General features: G+C 41.3%; 1 protein-coding gene across 1 annotated transcript; it reads left to right on the top strand.

Moving 5' to 3' along the window:
• The first annotated feature begins 1,489 nt into the window (after positions 1-1,489).
• Positions 1,490-21,756, top strand: GTF2H5 (general transcription factor IIH subunit 5). Its single transcript, XM_079716644.1, has 3 exons — positions 1,490-1,618; positions 2,356-2,428; positions 21,303-21,756. Exons 2-3 carry the CDS (start codon positions 2,394-2,396, stop codon positions 21,481-21,483), a joined length of 216 nt encoding a protein of 71 aa, XP_079572770.1. The 5' UTR covers positions 1,490-1,618; positions 2,356-2,393; the 3' UTR covers positions 21,484-21,756.
• Positions 21,757-25,729: the final 3,973 nt, after the last annotated feature.

Raw genomic sequence — 25,729 nt, forward strand, 5'->3', positions numbered from 1 at the left:
CAGTTATGAATAGTATCTTTTTTATTATTAAAATTCCTAGTTAGTTATTGCTGTTGTGTAGAAGTTACTGTTTTACTCAGAAATCTGCTTGAACTGAAGGCCATTTCTGATGACCTCCTAACCAAAGAAGCCCTCCCAGTCATTCTTTATAACTTCACATCAGTTACCCTTCTTGTTAACTGATTTTTAGTGTTCCTCTCCCCCACTATAATTAGTTGCTTGTTCACCATTGTATCCCCAGTCTCTAGAATAGGGTCTGTGCAACACATAATTGTGCAAAATGTCTGCTGAATAAATAAATGAGGTCTTAAATCTGGATGATTTGGAAAAATACAGGAAGAAAAGCAGATTTTGAAGTGAGGGTGGAGTGAAAACTAGTTCAGTTTGAGAGGTGGTGTTTAGAGTTCTCACAGGTCATTTATGTGCAGGCATCAGGCCAGCACCTGGAGCACAAGAATGGAGGTTTGATGTGATGGAAGTGATGAGACCGTCAAGGAGGAGAATGCATTCAAGAAGGAAAAACAAGAAAATATACTTGGGAAGAACTACACCTGGGTCAGATTAAAGAGAGAGGGAGCGAGCTTGCACAACAACATGGAAACCAACCGGACGGGAAAGATTTGAAGCACAGGAAGAGGGAAATAAATGGAAGAGCTAGGTTCGTAAATCACATGAACACACAATTAGAGAAGTACAATTTCATCTAAGGAACAGAAAGCAAGAACCTCATTTCTCCATTGGTAAAACCAATTGGAGAAAGAGACAGCTCCATTAGACCACAGATCCGAATTTGGGGAAGAGAGTAATTTTACTTTACTCTGGGTCTTTCACTTTAATATGACAATTACCGGGCTTGGAGGACCTATCAGCATTCAATCTATTCAACCTCTCGGGTCACAGCTAGACGCTGCCGTCTGAAAGGTTCGGATTTAAACGAGGAGACTGTTTCCTCCTCATTTTCATCGTCTTGCCGTGACCACCGCTCCCGGGCTAATGGCACCGGCAGGTGCTCTTTAGGCCTTGGATTGTAAATAGAGAAGAGCGGCAACCGGGAAAGAAGAGTAGGGCTGCCGAGGCTGCGAGAGAGGCCCTCACCTCATGCCCAGCGGCGGGTCAGCGGGTCAGTCAGGGGCCGCGCCCCGTCGCCGTCCTCCCCACTCCCCGCCGTGCCGGGCTTCGCCAGGGCCCCAGCCCGCCCCCACGAGCCCAGCCTTCCCTTCCTACCTGCCGGCACGCGGACTCAGCAAGCCCCGAGCTGTTCACCCGGGACGAGGTCAGCAGGGAGACCACCACTCTCCGCCGCTCCCAGCCCGCGCGCGTCCCCGACCAGCCGCTGGCTGCACGTGACCCCGCCCTCACCGCACGCCGCCCCGCCCCCTCAGCCCAGCCCGCGCCCCGCCTCCCGCCGGCGCGCTCCACCCACGAGACCGTCGCTGTCGCGATGACGTAACCGGCGCAAGCGCACTCTGTCGGTGACGCTCAAGTGCTGCTGGATCTGTGGGCGGAGGTTCGTGGCGTTGGCTCTTGGCGCAGGAGGGGAGAGTGGAGTGCCTGGAAGGTCGAGGGGTCTCGAAGAAAAAGAGGAGGAGGGGGAAAGTCTCAGAAGCCTGTCTTTCAGGTGCGGGGGTATAGGGCGGTGTTCTGCCCCCTTTCTGGGCCCTTTCTGACGAGGCCGGGCGGCTGCCCCGCGGGAATTGAACGGTGGATTTCCTTCGGGGAGGCATTGCCCAGTACCCACGTGTAGAAATTTAAGAAGGGTTAACTTCGCATGCGCTGAGTGGTTTCTTTTCCTTCAAGCGCACATCATTGGGGAACATATTTTATTTGGCAGAGGAACACAAGATCTGGAGACACGGATTATACTTTTTTTTTTTTGGGCCGGGAGCTGCGGCTTAATCTCTTCGCTCCATTTCATCTGTAAAACGAGGTGGTTGGACTCACCATGTAATTTTTAAGACCCCTTTCAGAGCTACCATACTGTGATTCCTGTCTCCAAGGATATTACCTTTTATCATACTCCTGAGTAGGAAAAGAAATCTTTTGATTAGTGGACATGTTTTAAACCTGGATTGGGCACACTGCTGTGGAGTTAGGGCCCATGCTTTCATTAGGATTGACAGCAGGCAGAATTTGTTTGCAAGGAAGATTTATGCATTGGTAATATTCCAAATAGACTCATTTTAATTTTGCTAAAAGATCAGAATATCTGTATGTTTTCCTAATGTTAGCTTTACATCTTTCATAGACTTATATGTTTAGTCTTGGCATTTAATTTTTTGCCTCTTTTCAGAAGTAAATCACCAAAGGATATTGAAGTTGATGCTTTTGTATTTTGTCACCTTATCCTTTTATTAGCATTTTTAAGGTCACCTGCACCTTCTGACTGGGAAAAGATGGTCAACGTCTTGAAAGGAGTGCTTATAGAATGGTTAGTAGTTTTGATACTTAACAAATTGTAAATCTGCACATTGAATCTTGATTTGTATGTGTATCCCTTCCAAAGTCCATTTTTTTCTTTTGTTCTTAAGATTTGAATGAATCAAGTTTTTCAGCTTTCTCAACTGCATTTTTCTTACTTAATAACAAGTGGGACAGATGGTGGGTTTTTTTGGATTTTTAGAATTTTATTTATTTTTTTATACAGCAGGTTCTTATTAGTTATCCATTTTATATATATTAGCGTATATATGTCAATCCTAATCTCCCAGTTTCCCAGTTCATCAAGTGGGACAGATTTTGTTGCTAAGTTTCTTCCGGGTGCCAGATTTCAATGTTTCTGTTGAATAGATGTAATTGGCATTATTTCCAAGAAGTTTTGGTCAGCGGCAGCGTGTTTGTTACATTAACCCTCTTTAAGGGAACAGTTCTTGTATTCTCAAATCGTCAGGGATTGACTAGAATTTTAGGGTCTGCCTAAGTCACACAAAGTTTGGTCTAAAAAAGAGAAAAAAACAAGAGAGCGAGTTGAAGGTTTCTTAAACTAGGCACACATTCCAAAGGAGAAACTAGAAACTATGGGCAGAGCTGAGCTCCTCAAAGCTAATGTAGGGCTTAATTATCCCTAGTGTGAAAATCTGAACTGTTGGACCAGTCTTGCTCAGTCTCCACTTGTTTGTTTGCCCCACCAAACAATTCTGTCTCATCGGGGAATCCTGCCCAGTAGACACTCCCATTGTTTGAAATCACTACTGTCTACATTTCTCTGCCTCTAATATGAGCCATTATGTGGATGACCGTACTGTTTCTGTGATGGCAAGGCTGGGGGAGGAGCAAGACCAAACCCTAGGAATCTGGCGTTTAGAGCAGCACTGTCCAGTAGAAATATACTGTGAGCCACAGATGTAGTCTTAAATTTTCTAGTAGCCACACTAAAAAGTAAAATGAAACAGGTGAAATTAATTTCTTAACTCTATACCCAAAGCATTTCGCCAGGTACTAAAATACACATTGGGTTTTGAAGCTCTAGTATGAAAAAAGACAAAACAATAAATTGTATTGTCAGTGAAGCCAGTGAAGTAGGAGGGAAACTAAGGGAATGGTTGATGAAAGCGAGTGGGCTGTGTCAAGTGCTGATGAGAGGTGGGGTAAGATGAAGACACACTGGAGGTCATCGGTTTTCTATGAGAGCTTTTTAATGGAGAGGTGGGATAGATGCCAGATTGGAGTACTTTGGGAAGGGGAAGGGGGGCAAGGAAGTAGAGACCACGTGGAGGAGTTTTGTTGTGATAATGACCAAAGGAATAAAGAAATGGGTCATAGCTGAAGAAGGATATGTTACGGAACTCTGGTTCTTGTTACTTTCATTGTTTTAAAGTGAGAGACTAGAATGTATGTTGATAAAAATAAACCGCTAGAGAGGAGAGAGGTGTTCACTTGGGAAAGCCAAGAGGTGGATTGAGATCCCAGAAATTCTAAGCATGCTATGCTGTTGTCTTTTGGAAAACACTTCTAAGCTAATTTTTGTATTTTATTTTTCTTATTACTTTGTCATAATTAATAGAAACATTTTCCTGGTTGGTCTTTTTTTTTAAATTTTATTGATTGATTGATTGATTGCCGAGTTGGGTCTTTGTTGCTGCACGCGGGCTTTCTCTAGTTGCAGCGAGCCGGGGCTACTCTTCGTTGCGGTGGCTTCTCTTGTTGTGGAGCACGGGCTCTAGGTGTGTGGGCTTCAGTAGGTGCGGCTCGCGGGCTCTAGAGCGCAGGCTCAGTAGTTGTGGCGCACGGACTTAGCTGCTCCGCGGCATGTGGGATCTTCCCGGACCAGGGCTCAAACACGTGTCCCCTGCATTAGCAGGCGGATTCTTAACCATTGCGCCACCAGGGAATCCCCCGGTTGGTCTTTTAACGTTATTTTTAACACAGAGGATACACACACACAGTGTCGGCTATCAGTTTTTTCCCTTTTGCTTCTTATGATTTTTCTAAAGTTAATCTTCATTCTGGATTTGATCAATATTCATCTCTGTCCTAGGGTTTTCATATTTTTATTTTCATTGATATTTTGAGTTTCATTCATCTAGAATTTATTGAGAGGAGGGGCATATTATGAGGTGAAGATCTAAATTAGCTGCCTTTTTTTTTTTTGGTCAAGTAGCTGAATAATTGTCCAACACCATTTATTTCCTTCCCTAATGATGTGTGATGACTCCTTTATCACAGAGTTTCACTCCCCTTGCTACTCTCCCTAATCCCATCCCACATCCATTTTTTTCTTTGTCATTGTTACCTATTCGAGAATATCCTTGGAATAATTTAGTCTAGTTCCAAAATAATCCTTTTGGAATGATGGTTGGGATTTATTACACCTTTTTTTTTAAATAATACTAGGCTGCATTTTAAGGAGCAAAACTTTGGGAAACTCAAAATTTCGGTGGTAGACTTTCAGTTTAGCCCTAAGAACAAAGAGTACAGATTTGTAAGAGGAACTGAGGTTTAGTTTTCTTTCCTGATCCTGCAAGCTCTCTGCTAGTTTGCTTGTTACCAGCCTCTGAATTCTGCCTGGGTGCTAAACACCTTGCTTTTCCATGTATTCTCCAGACTAGCAGCAACAGCATCTGGAGCTTGTTAGAAATGAAAGTTTTCAGACCTCACCCCATATCTACTAAATCAGAATTGTACATAAAAAAGGATCTTGACACAGTGCATTTTAAGTTTGAGAAACACTTAATCAGCTTAAGTTTGATAATCAGTTCCCCTATGGAGAATGGTTTTGCAGCAAGACTATAGTGTACTTAAATTTTATTTTGCAGATGGACACTGTCCTTGCAAAACTAATTTTTCCCTTCAAAGTGAAGTCTAAAGTGTAGCCTGCACAATTTTTCAAAAAGGTAACTGTCTTCCCAAAGATACAGATCTTCCAAGAAGACTCCAGGCCTAAGCAGTAATAGATTCATGAAGGGCATGGCCAGGGCCTGTGGGTCCTCCTTCATGTGTAGGTGCACATGTTGGGATGTTGGTAACTAAAGTCCTTCAGTTTCCCTCATGTCTATATTTGATTCCAAAGAGAAGATTGTTAATAATACAGTATCAGTATAAGTCAGTTTCTTATCACATAATATCCATAGATTATATGAAGCATTTAGGTGTATTGGAATACAGATCTACAGTAAAAAAGCAAATAAACCAGAGTATAATGTTGGCCATTTAGGCCCAACTATCAGTGAATTGAAAAATCAAAGTACTTGGATATAATAAGGTTCTCTCCTCCCAAGGCTTATCAAATACCACAATCTAAAGTTTTTTGTATTTTTATGTCAAAATGAGACTGGTGAAAACTTCCTCTTTGTTGGGATCCACCACTATCGACTGCCAGCCTCACACCAAGAGTTTTACCGAATCTATCCAACCGTAGCAGTTACTGAAGCAAGCAGCATATGCTCAACAAATGTCTGTGTCCAATTCCAGGTGCTAGAGCAGACCTCTGGTGTGACATTTATCACAGTTGGTTTGGCAAGTGCTTCAGCAAGGAAGATTTGTTGTACAGCTGCAAATTCCAGCCAGTTTATAGCACAACAGCAAAGAATCTGGAGAAATAGGTATTATTAGACCAGTCTTGTCCTTATGGGTTTGGCTTCCAAACCTCTATTATATATGAAAAGCAAGTAAGAACTAAGGCAAAACCAGTCTAACTGCTGTCCTGTTCTTTCACAGCATTTATATATCTTTTGTGAGCCTTTGCTTCTTATTCTTTGCAGGGCTGCATTCACTGAAGTTTCTTGGGCACCCAGAACAGTGCCTGAGATAGATATAGAGGTGCTTAGTAAATATTTGTTTACTGAAAGAATTTTGTTAATAAAATTGAACCAAGGAGTGTAACCTCACCCTAAATTCCAGTTCATTAGTGTTCCTTTAGAGCTCTACTACCACAGTGAGAATCAGAGTGGATAAGAAGAGGTTCTTGATAAACTGAATTCAAGTTTCAGTACAGAAAAGGTTCATACACTAGGCCTCCTTTTTGGCAAGTTACATCAGAGTAGCTTTTATTTTTTACTTTTTAAATTTTTATTGTATATAAAATAGTTGATTTACAATGTTGTATTAGTTTCAGGGGTACAGTAAAGTGATTTAGTTATACATGTATCTATTCTTTTTCAGATTCGTTTCCCATATAGGTTATTACAGAGTATTGAGTAGAATTCCCTGTGCTATACAGTAGGTCCTTGTTGATTATTCAGTATTTTGTATATAGTAGTGTGTATATGTTAATCCCAGCCTTCTAATTTATCCTTCCCCACCCCCAACCAGAGTAGCTTTTTTTTTTTTTTTTTTTTTTTTGCTGTACGCGGGCCTCTCACTGTTGTGGTCTCTCCTGTTGCGGAGCACAGGCTCCGGACGCGCAGGCTCAGCGGGCACGGCTCACGGGCCCAGCCGCTCCGCGGCATGTGGGATCTTCCCGGACTGGGGCATGAACCCATGTCCCCTGCGTCGGCAGGCGGACTCTCAACCACTGCGCCATCAGGGAAGCCCCAGAAATACTTTTTCTATGGCCATCTTAATTTATCTGAGAAAAAAATAAAACCAACATCAAGATGACTGGTGATTTTGTACCAGATGAAGTTAAGATGAAAAGTTAGTTGATTTAAAGGCAATTTAAAGAAAAAAATTGAGTAATATGTAGTGCAGATGTTACAAGAGATAGCTAAAATGGCAAGGGTAGTATGCAAATGGTAAAAATTTTGAAAGCACTGACCTGTTGGTTAAAAGCACAGGTGTGAGTCCCCTGGCACTTCTTGGTTTCAGTTGTTCAGCTTTTACTTAATTGAAAGTATGTAACTTTATTTTATTTAGAGAGTTTCTGGAGATAAGTCTTCATAACCACTTAACCCTTGCTATCTCTAATGCCTCCTAGTAGCAGCCAATTACTAGAGTAAATTGGTGTCATCTGTGAACACACTGCGCTCAAACAGTAACAAGATAATGTATCACATTTGGACAGCAGATTTTATAATGTCCTTGTTTTTTGTCATTATTGTTCCACTTAAACCCAAAATTTATATTAAAGGGTTAATATAAAAAACTATCATTTGTCCTGTCACCTAAAGTATATCTTTCTAAGCAACCTCTTTGAGTGTGTGATTTTTGTAGAAAGTATTGAAATTCTTGTGGGGTCTAAGACAGTTCAGGACAATAAAGGTTGTGAGGGTAAAGTGGGCACCACACGAGAGACAAAGGCAAGTCCCTCCTTGCAGGGAAGGGAGCAAGCAGGGTGGTTGTAAAGCACTAAGGCAGAGGGGTTTTTTCTGTCCGCCACACCTGTCTACCCTTAAATTGCTCTCCTTTTATTCTCCACTGCTGTCCCACCCAACCCCCTTTTATTTGTATAGACACGGAGCAATATAGGGAAACAACTGAGGTTTCAAAAAGAAACCTTTGAGAGCAGGAACCTGTTCAAAAGAACCTGTTTGAGCAGGAAAACGATAGTTTTAAAGAAGCTGAAGCTTTGTTTCCCTGTCCTATGGGCCTTCCCATTTTCAGTTCTGTAATATCTGAAAGAACCCCGTTCAGCCTGCTTCATTACCCCCAGATTCTTTCTAGAATTGCTCTTTAAACTCTTTTTATATTTCACAGCCTGCATATTAATGACTGATAAAATTGTTTACCTCAGTGAAATCTCTCAATATACAGGGTGTTGTTGCTTTACAAAAATTTCTTACATTTTTATTGTGTAATTGCCAAAATTAGGGAGTTACTGCAAATGTAAATTTTAACATCCTCGGTATCTGCCTGAATCTGTGACCATTACATTATCTTGGTTGTATTTTTGTTTTGTTTTGTTTGTTTGTTTTTTAATTTTGGCTGCACCGGGTGTTAGTTGCGGCATGCATGCGGGATCTAGTTCCCTGACCAGGGATCGAACCCAGGCCCCCTGCATTGGGAGCACAGAGTCTTACCCACTGGACCACCAGGGAAGTCCCATATTATCTTGCTTTGTAAAAGACCCCTGGGACTTCCCTGGTGGCGCAGTGGTTAAGAATCCGCCTGCTAATGCAGGGGACACGGGTTTGAGCCCTGGTCTGGGAAGATCCCACATGCCGTAGAACATCTAGGCCCGTGCGCCACAACTACTGAAGCCCGCACGCCTAGAGCCCGTGAGCCACAACTACTGAGCTCACGTGCCACAACTACTGAGCCTGTGCTCTAGAGCCCATGTGTCACAGTTACTGAAGCCCGCGTGCCTAGAAGCCTGTGCTCCGCAACAAGAGAAGCCACTGCAATGAGAAGCCCATGCACCGCAACAAAGAGTAGCCCCCGCTCGCCACAACTAGAGAAAGCCTGCACGCAACAACAAAGACCCAACACAGCCAAAAATAAATAAATAAATGTATTTTTAAAAAAAAAAGACCCCTCTTGTCTTTCCCATCCTTCACTGGCAGTTGTTGCCTTTCATGTCATTATCAGCCTTTAGGCTCTCATTCCGAGGCCCTGTATTCCTACTTTTCTTGTTTCAGTCACCCAAAAAGCTACAGACTTCCAGGTCATCCCTCATTCCTTTGACACGTATTACCTTATGGCTCTATCCATCAACTTTAAATTTTTTTTTAAATTTTTATTTATTCTTGGCTGCATTGGGTCTTCGTTACTGCACATGGACTTTCTCTAGTTGCTGTGAGCGGGGACTACTCTCCTTGCGGTGGTTTCTCTTGTTGTGGAACCCAGGCTCTAGGCATGTGGGCTTCAGTAGTTGCAACACACGGGCTCAGTAGTTGTGGATTGCAGGCTCTAGAGTGCAGGCTCAGTAGTTGTGGCACACGGGCTTAGTTGCTCCATGGCATGTGGGATCCTCCCAGACCAGGGCTTGAACCTGTGTCACCTGCATTGGCAGGTGGATTCTCTCTTTTTTTTTTTTAAGTATTTATTTATTTATTTTTGGCTGCGTCAAGTCTTAGTTGCGGCACGCGGGCTCCACAGTGCATGTGCTCTCTAGTTGCACTTGGGCTTAGTTGCCCCATAGCATGTGGGATCTTAGTTCCCCGACCAGGGATTGAACCCATGTTCCCTGCTTTGGAAGGTGGATTCTTAACCACTGGACTACCAGGGCAGTCCCTGGCAGGTGGATTCTTAACCACTGTGCCACCAGGGAAGTCCCTCCATCGATTTTTAAATTCACCCCTACCCCATCATGTCCCGCTTTGCCCTTAGAACCTAGTAAGATAGCAGCAGAATCCCTTATATCCTCAGCCTCTTCTCAGAACTTTCCCTCTATCTTCCCCCAATACCCCTTTTTTGTTGTTGTCATAATAAAAACCTAGCTTTCCCCTGAGCCTGCTATGCTGACTTTTCTCTAATACCTCTTGTACCACTGGGCCAAGAAATGGGATGGGTATCTACCTTGTTCCTCATTGCCACTTCCAGAAATCCTCCCTCCGTCTTCCACAGAAACCCCCCAGTTCTGAATCTGACAAGACCACCCACTAATCCTCCTCTTTGTAACCATCTACAAACACCTGAGTCTTTCCTTGAAAGTTATTCTTTGAAGGCTACTTGTCACTCTTTTTTTTTTTATTTTTTTTTTTATTTTTTTTTATTAGTTTCTGCTTTATAACAAAGTGAATCAGTCATACATATACATCTGTTCCCACATCCCCTCCCTCATGCATCTCCCTCCCTCCCACCCTCCCCATCCCACCCCTCCAGGCGGTCACAAAGCACCGAGCTGATCTCCCTGTGCTCTGCGGCTGCTTCCCACTATCTATCTACCTTACGTTTGGTAGTGTATATATGTCCATGCCTCTCTTTCCCTTTGTCACAGCTTACCCTTCCCCTTCCCCATATCCTCAAGTCCATTCTCAAGTAGGTCTGTGTCTTTATTCCCGTTTTACCCCTAGGTTCTTCATGACATTTTTTTTTTTAATTCCATATATATGTGTTAGCATACGGTATTTGTCTTTCTCTTTCTGACTTACTTCACTCTGTATGACAGACTCTAGGTCTATCCACCTCATTACAAATAGCTCAGTTTCATTTCTTTTTATGGCTGAGTAATATTCCATTGTATATATGTGCCACATCTTCTTTATCCATTCATCCGATGATGGACACTTAGGTTGTTTCCAGCTCCGGGCTATTGTGAATAGAGCTGCAATGAACATTTTGGTACATGTCTCTTTTTGAATTATGGTTTTCTCAGGGTATATGCCTAGTAGTGGGATTGCTGGGTCATATGGTAGTTCTATTTTTAGTTTTTTAAGGAACCTCCATACTGTTCTCCATAGTGGCTGTACCAATTCACATTCCCACCAGCAGTGCAAGAGTGTTCCCTTTTCTCCACACCCTCTCCAGCATTTATTGTTTCTAGATTTCTTGCTGATGGCCTTTCTGACTGGTGTGAGATGATATCTCATTGTAGTTTTGATTTGCATTTCTCTAATGATTAATGATGTTGAGCATTCTTTCATGTGTTTGTTGGCAGTCTGTATATCTTCTTTGGAGAAATGCCTATTTAAGTCTTCTGCCCATTTTTGGATTGGGTTGTTTGTTTTTTTGCTATTGAGCTGCATGAGCTGTTTATAAATTTTGGAGATTAATCCTTTGTCAGTTGCTTCATTTGCAAATATTTTCTCCCATTCTGAGGGTTGTCTTTTCGTCTTGTTTATGGTTTCCTTTGCTGTGCAAAAGCTTTGAAGTTTCATTAGGTCCCATTTGTTTATCTTTGTTTTTAGTTCCATTTCTCTAGGAGGTGGGTCCAAAAGGATCTTGCTGTGATTTATGTCATAGAGTGTTCTACCTATGTTTTCCTCTAAGAGTTTGATAGTTTCTGGCCTTACATTTAGGTCTTTAATCCATTTTGAGCTTATTTTTGTGTATGGTGTTAGGGAATGATCTAATCTCATACTTTTACATGTCCCTGTCCAGTTTTCCCAGCACCACTTATTGAAGAGGCTGTCCTTTCTCCACTGTACATTCCTGCCTCCTTTATCAAAGATAAGTTGGCCATATGTGCGTGGGTTTATCTCTGGGCTTTCTATCCTGATCCACTGATCTATCTTTCTGTTTTTATGCCAGTACCACACTGTCTTAATTACTGTAGCTTTGTAGTATAGTCTGAAGTCAGGCAGCCTGATTCCTCCAGCTCCGTTTTTCGTTCTCAAGATTGCTTTGGCTATTCGGGGTCTTTTGTTTTTCCAAACAAATTTTGAAATTTTTTGTTCTACTTCTGTGAAAAATGCCAGTGGTAGTTTGATAGGGATTGCATTGAATCTGTAGATTGCTTTGGGTAGTAGAGTCATTTTCACAATATTGATTCTTCCAATCCAGGAGCATGGTATATCTCTCCATCTATTTGTATCATCTTTAATTTCTTTCATCAGTGTCTTATAATTTTCTGCATACAGGTCTTTTGTCTCCTTAGGTAGGTTTATTCCTAGATATTTTATTCTTTTTGTTGCAATGGTAAATGGGAGTGTTTTCTTGATTTCATTTTCAGATTTTTCATCATTAGTGTACAGGAATGCCAGAGATTTCTGTGCATTAATTTTGTATCCTGCTACTTTACCAAATTCATTGATTAGCTCTAGTAGTTTTTCGGTAGCATCTTTAGGATTCTCTATGTATAGTATCATGTCATCTGCAAACAGTGACAGCTTTACTTCTTCTTTTCCAATTTGGATTCCTTTTATTTCCTTTTCTTCTCTGATTGCTGTGGCTAAAACTTCCAAAACTATGTTGAATAAGAGTGGTGAGAGTGGGCAGCCTTGTCTTGTTCCTGATCTTAGTGGAAATGGTTTCAGTTTTTCACCATTGAGGACAATGTTGGCTGTGGGTTTGTCATATATGGCCTTTATTATGTTGAGGAAAGTTCCCTCTATGCCTACTTTCTGCAGGGTTTTTATCATAAATGGGTGTTGAATTTTGTCGAAAGCTTTCTCTGCATCTATTGAGATGATCATATGGTTTTTCTCCTTCAACTTGTTAATATGGTGTATCACATTGATTGATTTGCGTATATTGAAGAATCCTTGCATTCCTGGAATAAACCCCACTTGATCATGGTGTATGATCCTTTTAATGTGCTGTTGGATTCTGTTTGCTAGTATTTTGTTGAGGATTTTTGCATCTATGTTCATCAGTGATATTGGCCTGTAGTTTTCTTTCTTTGTGACATCCTTGCCTGGTTTTGGTATCAAGGTGATGGTGGCCTCGTAGAATGAGTTTGGGAGTGTTCCTTCCTCTGATATTGTTTGGAAGAGTTTGAGAAGGATGGGTGTTAGCTCTTCTCTAAATGTTTGATAGAATTCGCCTGTGAAGCCATCTGGTCCTGGGCTTTTGTTTGATGGAAGATTTTTAATCACAGTTTCAATTTCAGTGCTTGTGATTGGTCTATTCATATTTTCTATTTCTTCCTGAGTCAGTCTTGGTAGGTTGTGCATTTCTAAGAATTTGTCCATTTCTTCCAGGTTGTCCATTTTATTGGCATAGAGTTGCTTATAGTAATCTCTCATGATCTTTTGTATTTCTGCAGTGTCAGTTGTTACTTCTCCTTTTTCATTTCTAATTCTACTGATTTGAGTCTTCTCCCTTCTTTTCTTGATGAGTCTGGCTAATGGTTTGTCAATTTTGTTTATCTTCTCAAAGAACCAGCTTTTAGTTTGGTTGATCTTTGCTATCATTTCCTTCATTTCTTTTTCATTTATTTCTGATCTGATCTTTATGATTTCTTTCCTTCTGCTAACTTTGGGGGTTTTTTGTTCTTCTTTCTCTAATTGCTTTAGGTGCAGGGTCAGGTTGTTTACTCGAAATGTTTCCTGTTTCTTAAGGTGGGATTGTATTGCTATAAACTTCCCCCTTAGAACTGCTTTTGCTGCGTCCCATAGGTTTTGGGTCGTCGTGTCTCCATTGTCATTTGTTTCTAAGTATTTCTTAATTTCCTCTTTGATTTCTTCAGTGATCACTTCGTTATTGAGTAGTGTATTGTTTAGCCTCCATGTGTTTGTATTTTTTACAGATCTTTTCCTGTAATTGATGTCTAGTCTCATAGCATTGTGGTCGGAAAAGATACTTGATACAATTTCAATTTTCTTAAATTTACCAAGGCTTGATTTGTGACCCAAGATATGATCTATCCTGGAGAATGTTCCATGAGCACTTGAGAAAAATGTGTATTCTGTTGTTTTTGGGTGGAATGTCCTATAAATATCAATTAAGTCCATCTTGTTTAATGTATCATTTAAAGCTTGTGTTTCCTTATTTATTTTCATTTTGGATGATCTGTCCATTGGTGAAAGTGGGGTGTTAAAGTCCCCTACTATGATTGTGTTACTGTCGATTTCCCCTTTTATGGCTGTTAGTATTTGCCTTATGTATTGAGGTGCTCCTATGTTGGGTGCATAAATATTTACAATTGTTATATCTTCTTCTTGGATCGATCCCTTTATCGTTATGTAGTGTCCTTCTTTGTCTCTTCTAATAGTCTTTATTTTAAAGTCTATTTTGTCTGATATAAGAATTGCTACTCCAGCTTTCTTTTGATTTCCATTTGCATGGAATATCTTTTTCCATCCCCTTATTTTCAATCTGTATGTGTCTCTAGGTCTGAAGTGGGTCTCTTGTAGACAGCATATATATGGGTCTTGTTTTTGTATCCATTCAGCCACTCTGTGTCTTTTGGTGGGAGCATTTAGTCCATTTACATTTAAGGTAATTATTGATATGTATGTTCCTATTCCCATTTCCTTAATGGCTTTGGGTTCGTTATTGTAGGTATAGTCCTTCTGTTGTGTTTCTTGCCTAGAGAAGTTCCTTTAGCATTTGTTGTAAAGCTGGTTTGGTGGTGCTGAACTCTCTCAGCTTTTGCTTGTCTGTAAACGTTTTAATTTCTCCATCAAATCTGAATGAGATCCTTGCTGGGTAGAGTAATCTTGGTTGCAGGTTTTTCTCCTTCATCACTTTAATTATGTCCTGCCACTCCCTTCTGGCTTGTAGAGTTTCTGCTGAGAGATCAGCTGTTAACCTGATGGGGATTCCCTTGTGTGTTATTTGTTGTTTTTCCCTTGCTGCTTTTAATATGATTTCTTTGTGTTTAATTTTTGACAGTTTGATTAATATGTGTCTTGGCGTATTTCTTCTTGGATTTATTCTGTATGGGACTCTCTGTGCCTCCTGGACTTGATTAACTATTTCCTTTCCCATATTAGGGAAGTTTTCAACTATAATCTCTTCAAATATTTTCTCAGTCCCTTTCTTTTTCTCTTCTTCTTCTGGAACCCCTATAATTCGAATGTTGGTGCGTTTAATGTTGTCCCAGAGGTCTCTGAGACTGTCCTCTGTTCTTTTCATTCTTTTTTCTTTATTTTTCTCTGCATCAGTTATTTCCACTATTTTATCTTCCACCTCACTTATCCGTTCTTCTGCCTCAGTTATTCTGCTATTGATCCCATCTAGAGTATTTTTCATTTCATTTATTGTGTTTTTAATCGATGCTTGATTCATCTTTAGTTCTTCTAGGTCCTTGTTAACTGTTTCTTGCATATTGTCTATTCTATTTCCAAGATTTTGGATCTGGGAAATAGAATCTTGGATCAGCTTTACTATCATTATTCTGAATTCTTTTTCAGGTAGACTGCCTATTACCTCTTCATTTGTTAGGTCTGGTAGGTTTTTATCTTGCTCCTTCACCTGCTGTGTGTTTTTCTGCTTTCTCATTTTGCTTATGTTACTGTGTTTGGGGTCTCCTTTTTGCAGGCTGCAGATTCGTAGTTCCCGTTGTTTTTGGTGTCTGTCCCCCGTGGCTAAGGTTGTTTCAGTAGGTTGTGTAGGCTTCCTGGTGGGGGGGACTAATGCCTGTGTTCTGGTGGTTGAAGCTCGATCTTGTCTTTCTGGTGGACAGGTCCACGTCTGGTGGTGTGTTTTGGGGTGCCTGTGGCCTTATTATGTTTTTAGGTATCCTCTCTGCTAATGGGTGGGGTTGTGTTCCTGCCTTGCTAGTTGCTTGGCATAGGGTGACCAGCACTGTAGCTTGCTGGTCGTTGACTGAAGCTGGGTGCTGGTGTTGAGATGGAGATCCCTGGGAGATTTTCGCTGCTTGATATTATGTGGAGCTGGGAGGTCTCTTGTGGACCCGTGTCCTGAAGTTGGCTCTCCCACTTCAGAGGCACAGCACTAACTCCTGGCTGCAGCACCAAGAGCCTTTCATCCACCCGGCTCAGAATAACAGTGAGAAAAAGTAGAAAGAAATAATTAGTAGAAGAAAGAAAGAGAGATTGAAAGAAAGGAAGAAGGGAAGTAAGGAAGGAAGGAAGGAAGAAAGAAAGAAAGGAGGGAGGGAGGAAGGATGGAAAGAAAGGAAAGAAAGGAGGGAGGGAGGGAGGAATGAAAGCAAAAGGAAGAGTGAATGGAAGAAGAGAGGGAGGGAGGGAGGAAGGAAAGAAAGAAAGAAAGACAGGAGGGAGGGAGGGAGGGAGGAAGGAAAAAAAGAAAGTGGAAAGAAGAAGGGTGGGAGGGAGGGAGGGATGGAGGAAAGAAAAAGAAAGAAGGAAAGGAGGAGCGGAGGGAGGGAGGGAGGAAGGGAAGGGAGGAAAAAAAGAAAGAGCAGGTAAAGTACAATAGAATAAAGTATGAAATATAGTAGCGTTATTAAAATTAAAAAGTAATTATTGAAAAAAAACACGGACCGAAAGAACCCTGGGACATATGGTGGAAGCAAAGCTATACAGAGAGAATCTTACACAGAAGATTACACATACACATTCACAAAAAGAGAGCAGGGGGAAAAATCAAAAATCTTGCTCTCCAAGTCCACCTCCTCGATTTGGGATAATTCGTTGTAAAAAGAGGAAAAGGGCGAAAAGTCTGAAATCTTGCTAAGTCCACCTCCTTAATTTGAGATAATTCGTTGTAAAAAGAGGAGACAAAAAGGGGGGAAAGTCTTAAATCTTGTCCTCAAGGTCCACTTCCTCAATTTGGGATGATTCGCTGTCCATTCATGCACTCCACAGACGCAGGGCACATCAAATGGACCGTGGAGCTTTAATCCGCTGCCTCGGAGGCTGCACAGAGAGATTTCCCTGTCTCTGCTCTCACAGCTCCCGGGTCTCAGCCTTGGACCTGGCCCCGCCTCTGCGCGTAGGTCGCCGGAGGGCGTCCGTTCTTCGCTCAGACAGGACGGGTTTAAAGGAGCCGCTGATTCGGGGGCTCTGGCTCACTCAGGCAGAGGGGAGGGAGGGGAATGCCCTCTCCTCGCGCACCAGGCAACAAAAGGGAAAAAAGTCTCTTGCCTCTCCGGTAGCTCCAGACCCTTTCCCCGGACTCCCTCCGGGCTAGCACTAACCCCTTCAGGGTCTCTTCCTGCCGCCAGCTCCAGACCCTTTCCCCGGACTCCCTCCGGGCTAGCACTAACCCCTTCAGGGTCTCTTCCTGCCGCCAGCCCCAGACCTCTCCCTGCGCTCCGACTGAAAGCCGATACCCGAGCCTCAGCTCCCAGCCCCGCCCGCCCTGGCAGCCGAGCAGACAAGCCTCTCGGGCTGGTGTGTGCCTGAGGGCACCGATCCTCTGTGCCAAAATCTCTCTGCTTTGCCCTCCACACCCCTGTTGCTGTGCTCTCCTCCGCTACTCCGAAGCTTTCCCCCTCCGCCACCTGCAGTCTCCGCCCTCGAAGGGGCTTGTAGTGTGTAGAAACCTTCCCTCCTTCACGGCTCCCTCCCACTGGTGCAGGTCCCGTCCATATCCTATTGTCTCTGTTTATTCTTTTTTTCTTTTGACCTACCCAGGTATGTGGGGAGTTTCTTGCCTTTTGGGGGGTCTGAGGTCTTCTGTCAGCGTTCAGTAGGTGTTCTGTTGGAGTTGTTCCACGTGTAGATGAATTTCTGATGTATCTGTGGGGAAGAAGGTGATCTCCGCGTCTTACTCTTCCGCCATCTTCCTCCGGCTCTACTTGTCACTCTTTAAGAGTTCTCCACAAATTCTGAACGATTTCGTACGTATAGTCCTTTCAGTACTCTGGCCTCTCAGTTCCCTGACCTCTTCTTCCAATGAGCTTTCCTCTGTCCTGTCACAGTCATTCATTCACATTGTCACACCCACCCTTATCCCTACCAATACTGCCGTCTCTTCAGAATCTCCATTTTAGGCATCTAACTCTGATCACTATCTCCTCTTTCCAGTTCACTCCCTCTAATACCCTAGCTCTATAATTCCTTTGATTCTACCAGACCTGCAGTCTGTTGATTCTCCCAGCATTTCCATCGTGACTCATCCCAGCATCCTCGCTTTCCTCCATACCCAGTCCATCAGTATACTCGTTCTCTTAAAGACACTCAACTCCCTGCCCCTCTCAGTCACACCAACCAGGTCGGGTTCAATCTGGCTTTCTACCTATTCTGAACCTTTACCTCCACAACTCTAATGGCTGGAGAAAAACATACAAACATACTGATTGGTCTCACTTTAAATTCATGACTATTAAATTCATGTGAGCCTTAATGCTAGCCTGCAAACCAGCTAAATTTCCTAGTCCATTTATTGTCCCACTTTCCTAATAAAGCTGTTAGATTTCATCAAATTAAGATTTCATCAGTTTTAAAACTTAGCAATATTTTATGTACCTATAAGAAAAATCACTGCCGGTTGTACGGTAACATACCATTAAATGTAAGACCCATCCCAGTTTTGGAGATGTTAAGATGTGGGGGGAATGTGCTTCTTAGAATGGGTGGAATATGGTATTCCATACCTTCACCTTCTCTTAGCTCAGAAAACGTCCCTGTCCTCACTTCAGCTGATTTGTTTGTTCGTCGTTTCACTGAGAAAACGGAAGCAATCAGAAGAGAACGTCCACAAGTCTTTATCACATGGACCTGGGCCCATATACTCTTCCCTTCCTCACACTTACTGTGAGTGACTTGTCTATTCTTTTGTCTCAAGCCAGCCTCCCTCCTTGGGAACCGGATCCCAGCCTCCCTGGCCTATTTAAAGACACCTTTTAAGCAGTTTTCCTCTTTTTCTCCCGCTTTATCCACTTTTCTTTCTCTACTAGATCATTCCCAGCAGAACTACAAACATGCTGTAACACTACCCCTCCCCAGGTGGGCGGCCCTGTGGGGCAGAAACTCTTGCTTCCACATCCCTCTCCAGCTCCCACTTGATTTTCCTGCTCTTTGTAGCAGGATTTCTCAGAAGATATGTATGTATTCACTTTCTCCGATTTCACTCCTCTGAAAACCACTCCAGTCAGGCCCTGTCCTCTGTAGTCATCATCCTGAAGCTGCTCTTGGGAAGGTCCAGTAACTTTCTGAACCCAGTAGTCAGTTCTCAGTCCTTCTCTTGCTATTCCTCTTAACAGCATTTGGCCCAGCTGATCTCTTCCTCTTCCTGGAGATCCTTCATTTACTTAGCTTCCAGTACTCTTCAAGTTTTCTTCCGACCTCAGTGGTCATTTTATAGGCTGCTTTGCTGGTTCATCCTTTTCTTCCTAACCTTTTGACATTGGGGTATCCAGGGCTTGGTCCTTGGACTCTCCTCTGTAGCTGTGCTCACTCCTTCGTCATGGCTTTAAATGCCATCTATACATTGACGACTGACTTACTCCTCATTCTGGACTTCACTGCTGAAATCCAGAATTGTATATCCAGCTTCCTGCTCAACTTCTGCACTTGGGTGGCATCTCACATGTAACTTGCCTAAAACCAGACTCTCGATCTTAACTACACACCTGTTCTTCTGTGTTCCTCCTCATCTCAGTGAAAGACAACTCCATCCCTTCATTTGCTCAGACCAGAAATCTTGGCATCTTCTTAATTCCTCTCAAAGCTCAAGTCCAGTCTCAGCAAGTTATGTGGGCTTTACATTTGGTGTATGTCTAGAGTTCAGCCACTGCTCAACTTCCCTGGTACCACCTAGGTCCAAATCATTATGTCTTGTCAAGATTACTGCAGTCACCTTCTAATTGGTCTCCCTGTTGCCACCATTGCCTCCACCACCCACCAGCCTCTTCTCAACCCAGCAGCCAGTATGATCCTTACATTTAAAATGAAAGTCATTTTGTAAGTTAAATCAAGATGGAGTTCTAACCCATATCCCACTGCTCTCCCCTCCACTTTCCCCTCTCCAGCTCTGTGGTCTTGCCGTTTAGTCTGCGTAGGATGTTCTACCCCACGTCACTTCATGGTTTGCTCACTACCTCCTTCTGATGTGTATTCAGACATCACCTGCTCAGTAAGGCCTCCCCTGAGTCCCCTGCTTAAACTTGCAAGATCATATCACTGTCGTCACTGCCATTTCTCATTCGCTTCCTTTGTTTTTCTGTGTGTTTGTCGTAGTGTTACCACTAGAATGTAAATTTTCTTCACTGCTGAATCCCCCAGACCAGAGTAGCACCAGGCACATGATGGGTATTCAATTTATTGAATGAGTGAATAAAACTTAAAAGAGCAAGTTTACCACTTCTGAACAAATCAATTTCCCACATTAGTATGGTCATTCTAATACTGCAACTATAGAATTTAACTGAATTTTGCCAAACTTAAGTGGATCAATAGAACCTAACTTTTCTGAACCTAAGATAACAAACATACTAGAAACTAAATTTAAAATGTGTCATTTCTGGGCTTCCCTGGTGGCGCAGTGGTTGAGAGTCCGCCTGCCGTTGCAGGGGACACGGGTTCGTGCCCCGGTCCGGGAGGATCCCACATGCCGCGGAGCGGCTGGGCCTGTGAGCCATGGCCGCTGAGCCTGCACGTCCGGAGCCTGTGCTCCGCAACGGGAGAGGCCACAACAGTGAGAGGCCTGTGTACCGCAAAAAAAAAAAAAAGTGTCATTTCTGACATGGGCAGACCTAGTTATTTATTCACATTATTTTATAGCGTAGTAAATTGTTAATAAAATTATTTTAAAGATAAGCTGTTGAAAGTAATTAAGACAATCATTTTTTCAGGAAGGCTTGACTTTATTCATAGTTAATATATACCGTGAACCATACTCATTTAGCTATTGAAATAAATCCTTTACTTTGTTAGCTTCACTTGTACCTGTGTTTGTACTTGAAAGAAATAAAATGTATATGGTTTTCAGTAAATTACACTGACCTCTTTTGAATTAAATTGTTATCTTTGTAATTGATGTTGACATCCCTCAAGAAAACAAAAGATTGTGTAAGATTATGTTTTCTCTAAGAATTAAAAATATCTGTATGCAACTTGACATTTTTATATTCATCTTTTGCTGAACACAGTATTGTATATTATATTAGATCTAAAGTGTGCCTTTGTTGTAATTCAGGTTTTTATTAAAAAGACTCATTTCTGTAAATTAGGAAATTTTATCTCTTCCCCTTACGGCTGTCCTATTCATTCCAAACTAAAAACCACAAATAAATAGAATTGAATTTAGATCTCTTTTTAAACTCACTGTTCTCAAAGAGATTTGGTTAGAATTTCCTTTAAAGATTCTGAATGTTAGGAGGTTCAGAATTTTAAGGAAGGGAAAAAAAGTTGAATATTTACTGCAAGCCAAAGACTATCGTTGGCATTTTTAAAATCAGGTAACAGGGCTATGCTTCAAGTCCCTATTAATTACAAAGCTGTGAACACTGCTTTACTTTTTCACTTGTTGGTGACAAATTATTCTTTTAAAATCTCATCATTGGCCTCTTTCTTCTAAACTTGCACTAACAGTTCTGAAATGAAGCTGTGTCTGTTAATCATCAACACTGTGTTAATCATCAACACTTGAGGCGGAGAAGGAGTGAGGAATTGGTTAACAGTTTAGAACTTTTAAACTTATCCTAAAACTCTCCATGCTCAATTCTAATTGTTCAGGTCTCTGGTAACTTGACAGTAAGGTGTCTCATCATCATGTTTTTATCTCAACAGTGACCCTGCCATGAAGCAATTTCTGCTGTACTTGGATGAGTCAAATGCCCTAGGGAAGAAGTTCATCATTCAAGACATTGATGACACTCACATCTTCGTAATAGCAGAGTTGGTTAATGTCCTCCAGGAGCGAGTAGGTGAATTAATGGACCAAAATGCCTTTTCTCTTACCCAGAAGTGAAAATATTAGATAATAACCACTTAGGAATTAAAAGTAACAAATATGAGAGACTCACCATTCAATGTCTTGTGTGACTGATTAGATTTACAGAATTGCTCGGAAGCATGCGACAGGGAAGACTGTGATATCACTTGTTCATAAGAAAGCCCCTGAACCGACTTTCTTGTTCTGTTTTTTTCAGTGTGTGTACCCTAGAATTTAAAAAAAAAAAAAAAGCTTTAACAGTTGGCTGTAATTTGGCTTTTATTAACCTTTATTAAAATATAAATGTAATTGGTTTTCCTACCTCTTAATGCCAATTTAATACATTAAGAATATAATGGAATATGCTTTTAAATCATCAGTCTAACCTACATACCACCTAGATATTTATCTTTGCTTATTCGTATTAGTAATTGGGGGTTTGGTAGTGTAGGTATGGTTTGTTTGGTTTCAACTAGAAACTTCACAGACAGACTGTTTAGATAAATATGCCAAGGTGCGAACTTTAGTAATATTTATACCTTACAAATAGTATCTGCATGCCAGCCAGCTCTGTTGGTGAAGAAGATGTGGAAGAGAACTCTGTAACATTAACGTAAACTGCAATTTACATTTCCCTAAAAATACAGTTTTTTAAAAGCACAGAGGGTTAGAAACAACCAAATGGGAAAGGTACATGCTGCTTTGCAGCTTTCATCTTTCCTTGTTCAGACTTTGTTGCTCACATTTTCCCATCAAGGCAAGTGCTCTTTTATTAAGAAGTCAGTTTTCCTTGGGCCTTATTCCCTATGAGAATCCCTGTTTAGGGCCTTCCCTGGTGGTGCAGTGGTTGAGAGTCCGCCTGCCGATGCAGGGGACACAGGTTCGTGCCCCGGTCCGGGAAGATCCCACATGCCGCGGAGCAGCTGGGCCCGTGAGCCATGGCTGCTGAGCCTGCGCATCCGGAGCCTGTGCTCCGCAATGGAAGAGGCCACAACAGTGAGAGGCCCGCATACAGCAAAAAAAAAAAGGGAGAATCCCTGTTTAAATTTGTCTAAAAAAGAAAGGAACAGATAGAAGCAAAGTCAGTCGTGGGGGAGGTTAAGATGTGTTGCATCTAGTTCTATGGTTGATCGAGGCAGAAACAATAACACTGATGGGGGCTTTGCTTCTCTTCCTGAAGATAGTGGTACAGGATGGGTTCTTATGGTAGGAATTTTCCAAGAGAAAAGATAACTTTCATGATGTTAGGTGGAAGCGTATCAAACCCACTTTACCTGCCTCCTTATGGTGTGTTTATTCAGAGCATCTGTGTACCATAGTCACTTACTTACACATGCGTTCCCTAAAGCTGGAAATGTCCATAGGTATATTTATCATGGTTCCCACCCATGTAACTCAAACCACCCAATTTTGATTTTCACATAACAATGCAAACAATTTTGATGAGTTATTGGTACATCTGGTACTAAAACTTGCTGAATACAGTACACTTCTTTAGGATTTCCAGCTGTACTGAAATGTTACTGACTCTTGTATTTCAGGTATGTCTAAATCAATTTCTAACATGCCTTAGGCGTTTGTCACCTAATACCTTTTAACATTAAACTTAGAGAAAATTTTTCTTACAATCTCAGAGTTTAAAAGGTACTGGAAAGACCACTGGACAGTGAGTACAAAGAGTGTTAAGTGAAGGAAAATCTTTATTTCATTAGCCCTTATTGTTTAAAAGTTGAGTTAGGGCAAATGTTCGATATCTTTCTCTGGAAGTACATTAGAAAGATGGGACAGTGTGGTGCTGGGAGCCGCACTTGGAGCCACTGAGTTGGCTCATCCAACTATGAGAGAAGCTAGGAGAGAACAGGAAATATCCAAGTGACATTTTCTCCAGGCTCTGCTGCTTGGAATCTGCTTGACATTATTCGATTTAGCACACTTCAGATGTCTAGAACAAGATATGTTGGCTGCTGGGTACTGGAGAAATTTACTACTGTCTTTTTATTTTTAACAAAGTCCTTAATACTATGAAAAGGTAGTATTAACTTAAATTTTCCTAATTGCATAAAAGAGTCATATTTTAATTTATGAGAGATAGTTGACCAGTCACAAATATCCATGTACTAAAATTGTGATATTTAGAATTATACTAACTTCTTGAGAAAGGTTTTTTTTTTGTTTGTTTGTTTTTGTTTTTTTGCTGTACGTGGGCCTCTCACTGTTGTGGCCTCTCCCATTGCAGAGCACAGGCTCCGGACGCATAGGCTCAGCGGCCATGGCTCACGGGCCCAGCCGCTCCACGGCATGTGGGATCTTCCCAGACCGGGGCACGAACCCGTGTCCCCTGCATCGGCAGGCAGACTCTCAACCACTGTGCCACCAGGGAAGCCCGGTTTTTTTTTTTTTAATACCATATAAGGTCAAAACTTCTGTATTCTTTGAACCCCAATTTCCTTGTGAAATCTAATGTGATAATTTTAAAATTCCTGGCATCCTAAGTATGAATAAGGGTTAATGTAAAAATGTTCATTGAGACATCAGTTTTGATGAACACTAACTAAACATTACTGATAATAAGCAACAAAGCCTACTCGCTTTTATTTCTGATAAACACTATAGGTGGCAGTCAAAATTATTAACAATTATATTGCTCTTAACATTATGTATAATAGAGGTGATTTGACATAATTGTACTTCTTTGCTGGAAAGATGGTAAATAATGTGCTTACTCTATTTTGTAGTTACACATTAAACCTCACTTAGCTCTAAAGAAACTAAATGAAACCTTTGATATAATGCCTTCTGATTTAACTAGTATACTGGGATCATTCTATCTCTTAACCATCTTAACAGATAGGAAAAGGGTATGTTTTAAAGATGAAGAAATGGTGCAGCTTGCAAATATAGTCAATAAATATTCTCAAGTGTGCACAGCTCTGCTTCATTTGTAGCAGAGATCACTAAAAGATCTGTTGGTAAGATTATTGGATAAGCTTTTGAAAAACACTGTTCTCCTTATAGAAAAGTGATTAAGAGCCTGACTGAGTCCAGACTGCCTGGGTCCAAATGTCAGCTCCCTGCTTGCTAGCTCTGGGATCTTGTACACGTCATTCAGTTTTTCTGTGCCTCTGAGCCTTCATCTGTGAAAACAGGAATAGTTATCCTCAAAAATTGTGTGGATTGTAAGTTAAAATATGTCAAGCAGATGGTTCTGAAATTTAGTTACCTTGAATCTAGAAGAGCACAATGAAAAAGGGAGAAAAAAGACATTTCAGCACACACACACATATTTTGTTTTGTTTTGCATGATCACAGTCCAGTGAGAACAAGCAGCTGGGGGAGGAGAGGAATACCTTGTAAAAGAATATTAGGTACTTTAACAGGGACCCCCTACCTTCACTGATCTCAAAACTGTCTCTGAGCAACATTGTCAGGAAATACCTGAATAGTTAGCTTTTCTGAGACCATTCCTCTCTCCATTCTTAAACGATGATTAGTCTTATATAGAATTCCTGGGTCACAATCCATTTCTATTAAAACTGAGCCATTTTTCTCATCATCCTCAGGCATTTACTGAGTCCAGTTTGGATTTTATTCTTTTGAATAACTTTTTCCACTTGGTTTGCAGGAGTTTCTTTGAACTCCTCTCTTTCTTACCCAATGTCCTTTTTCTAGTTGGCTTTCATTCTTAACCAATCCCTCCCTCCATCCTTTTTGTTTGTTTGTTTGTTTTTGTTTTGTTCCTCTATAGTGTTTATTATTTCTTAGAAATTTTAAAAGTTAACTAAGGTGTATATCCCTTGTTAATTTTGCCTCGAATATGTGTGTCTTCCTGAGCTCTCAAAATTCAGGTGGTTTGTTTATTTACGTTGTGGAGGATTCTCTAAGTTTTTAAATGAACAGATTTTCTGTTACAACTTTCATACCTCTATTCTGTTTGTTTTCTTTAGAAACACCTATTTATTAATTGATTCTCCATGATTAATACTTGTTGTTTTCTCATCATTTTCATTGCTTTTATTCTCTGTTCCAGGAATGCTTTTCAAATTTGTCACTAAACTTGATTTTACTTTAATGAAAACCTAAACTCGATTTTACTTTATGGAAAACCTATTTCCTACAGCTTCCAACTTATACTTTATCTTGACTGCTGCATTTTTGGTTACTTATACTTTTTAAACTATTCCTTGTCATAGCCTGTTTAATGAAGATAAGGTCCACTGGTATCTTTACTTTTAACTGAAGTTACCTTTTTTATGAGCAATACACTTTCATTGCAGGTAAACTG

Source organism: Hyperoodon ampullatus (genome assembly GCF_949752795.1).
Source record: "Hyperoodon ampullatus genome assembly, chromosome: 12".
Taxonomy (NCBI): Eukaryota; Metazoa; Chordata; class Mammalia; order Artiodactyla; family Ziphiidae; genus Hyperoodon; species Hyperoodon ampullatus.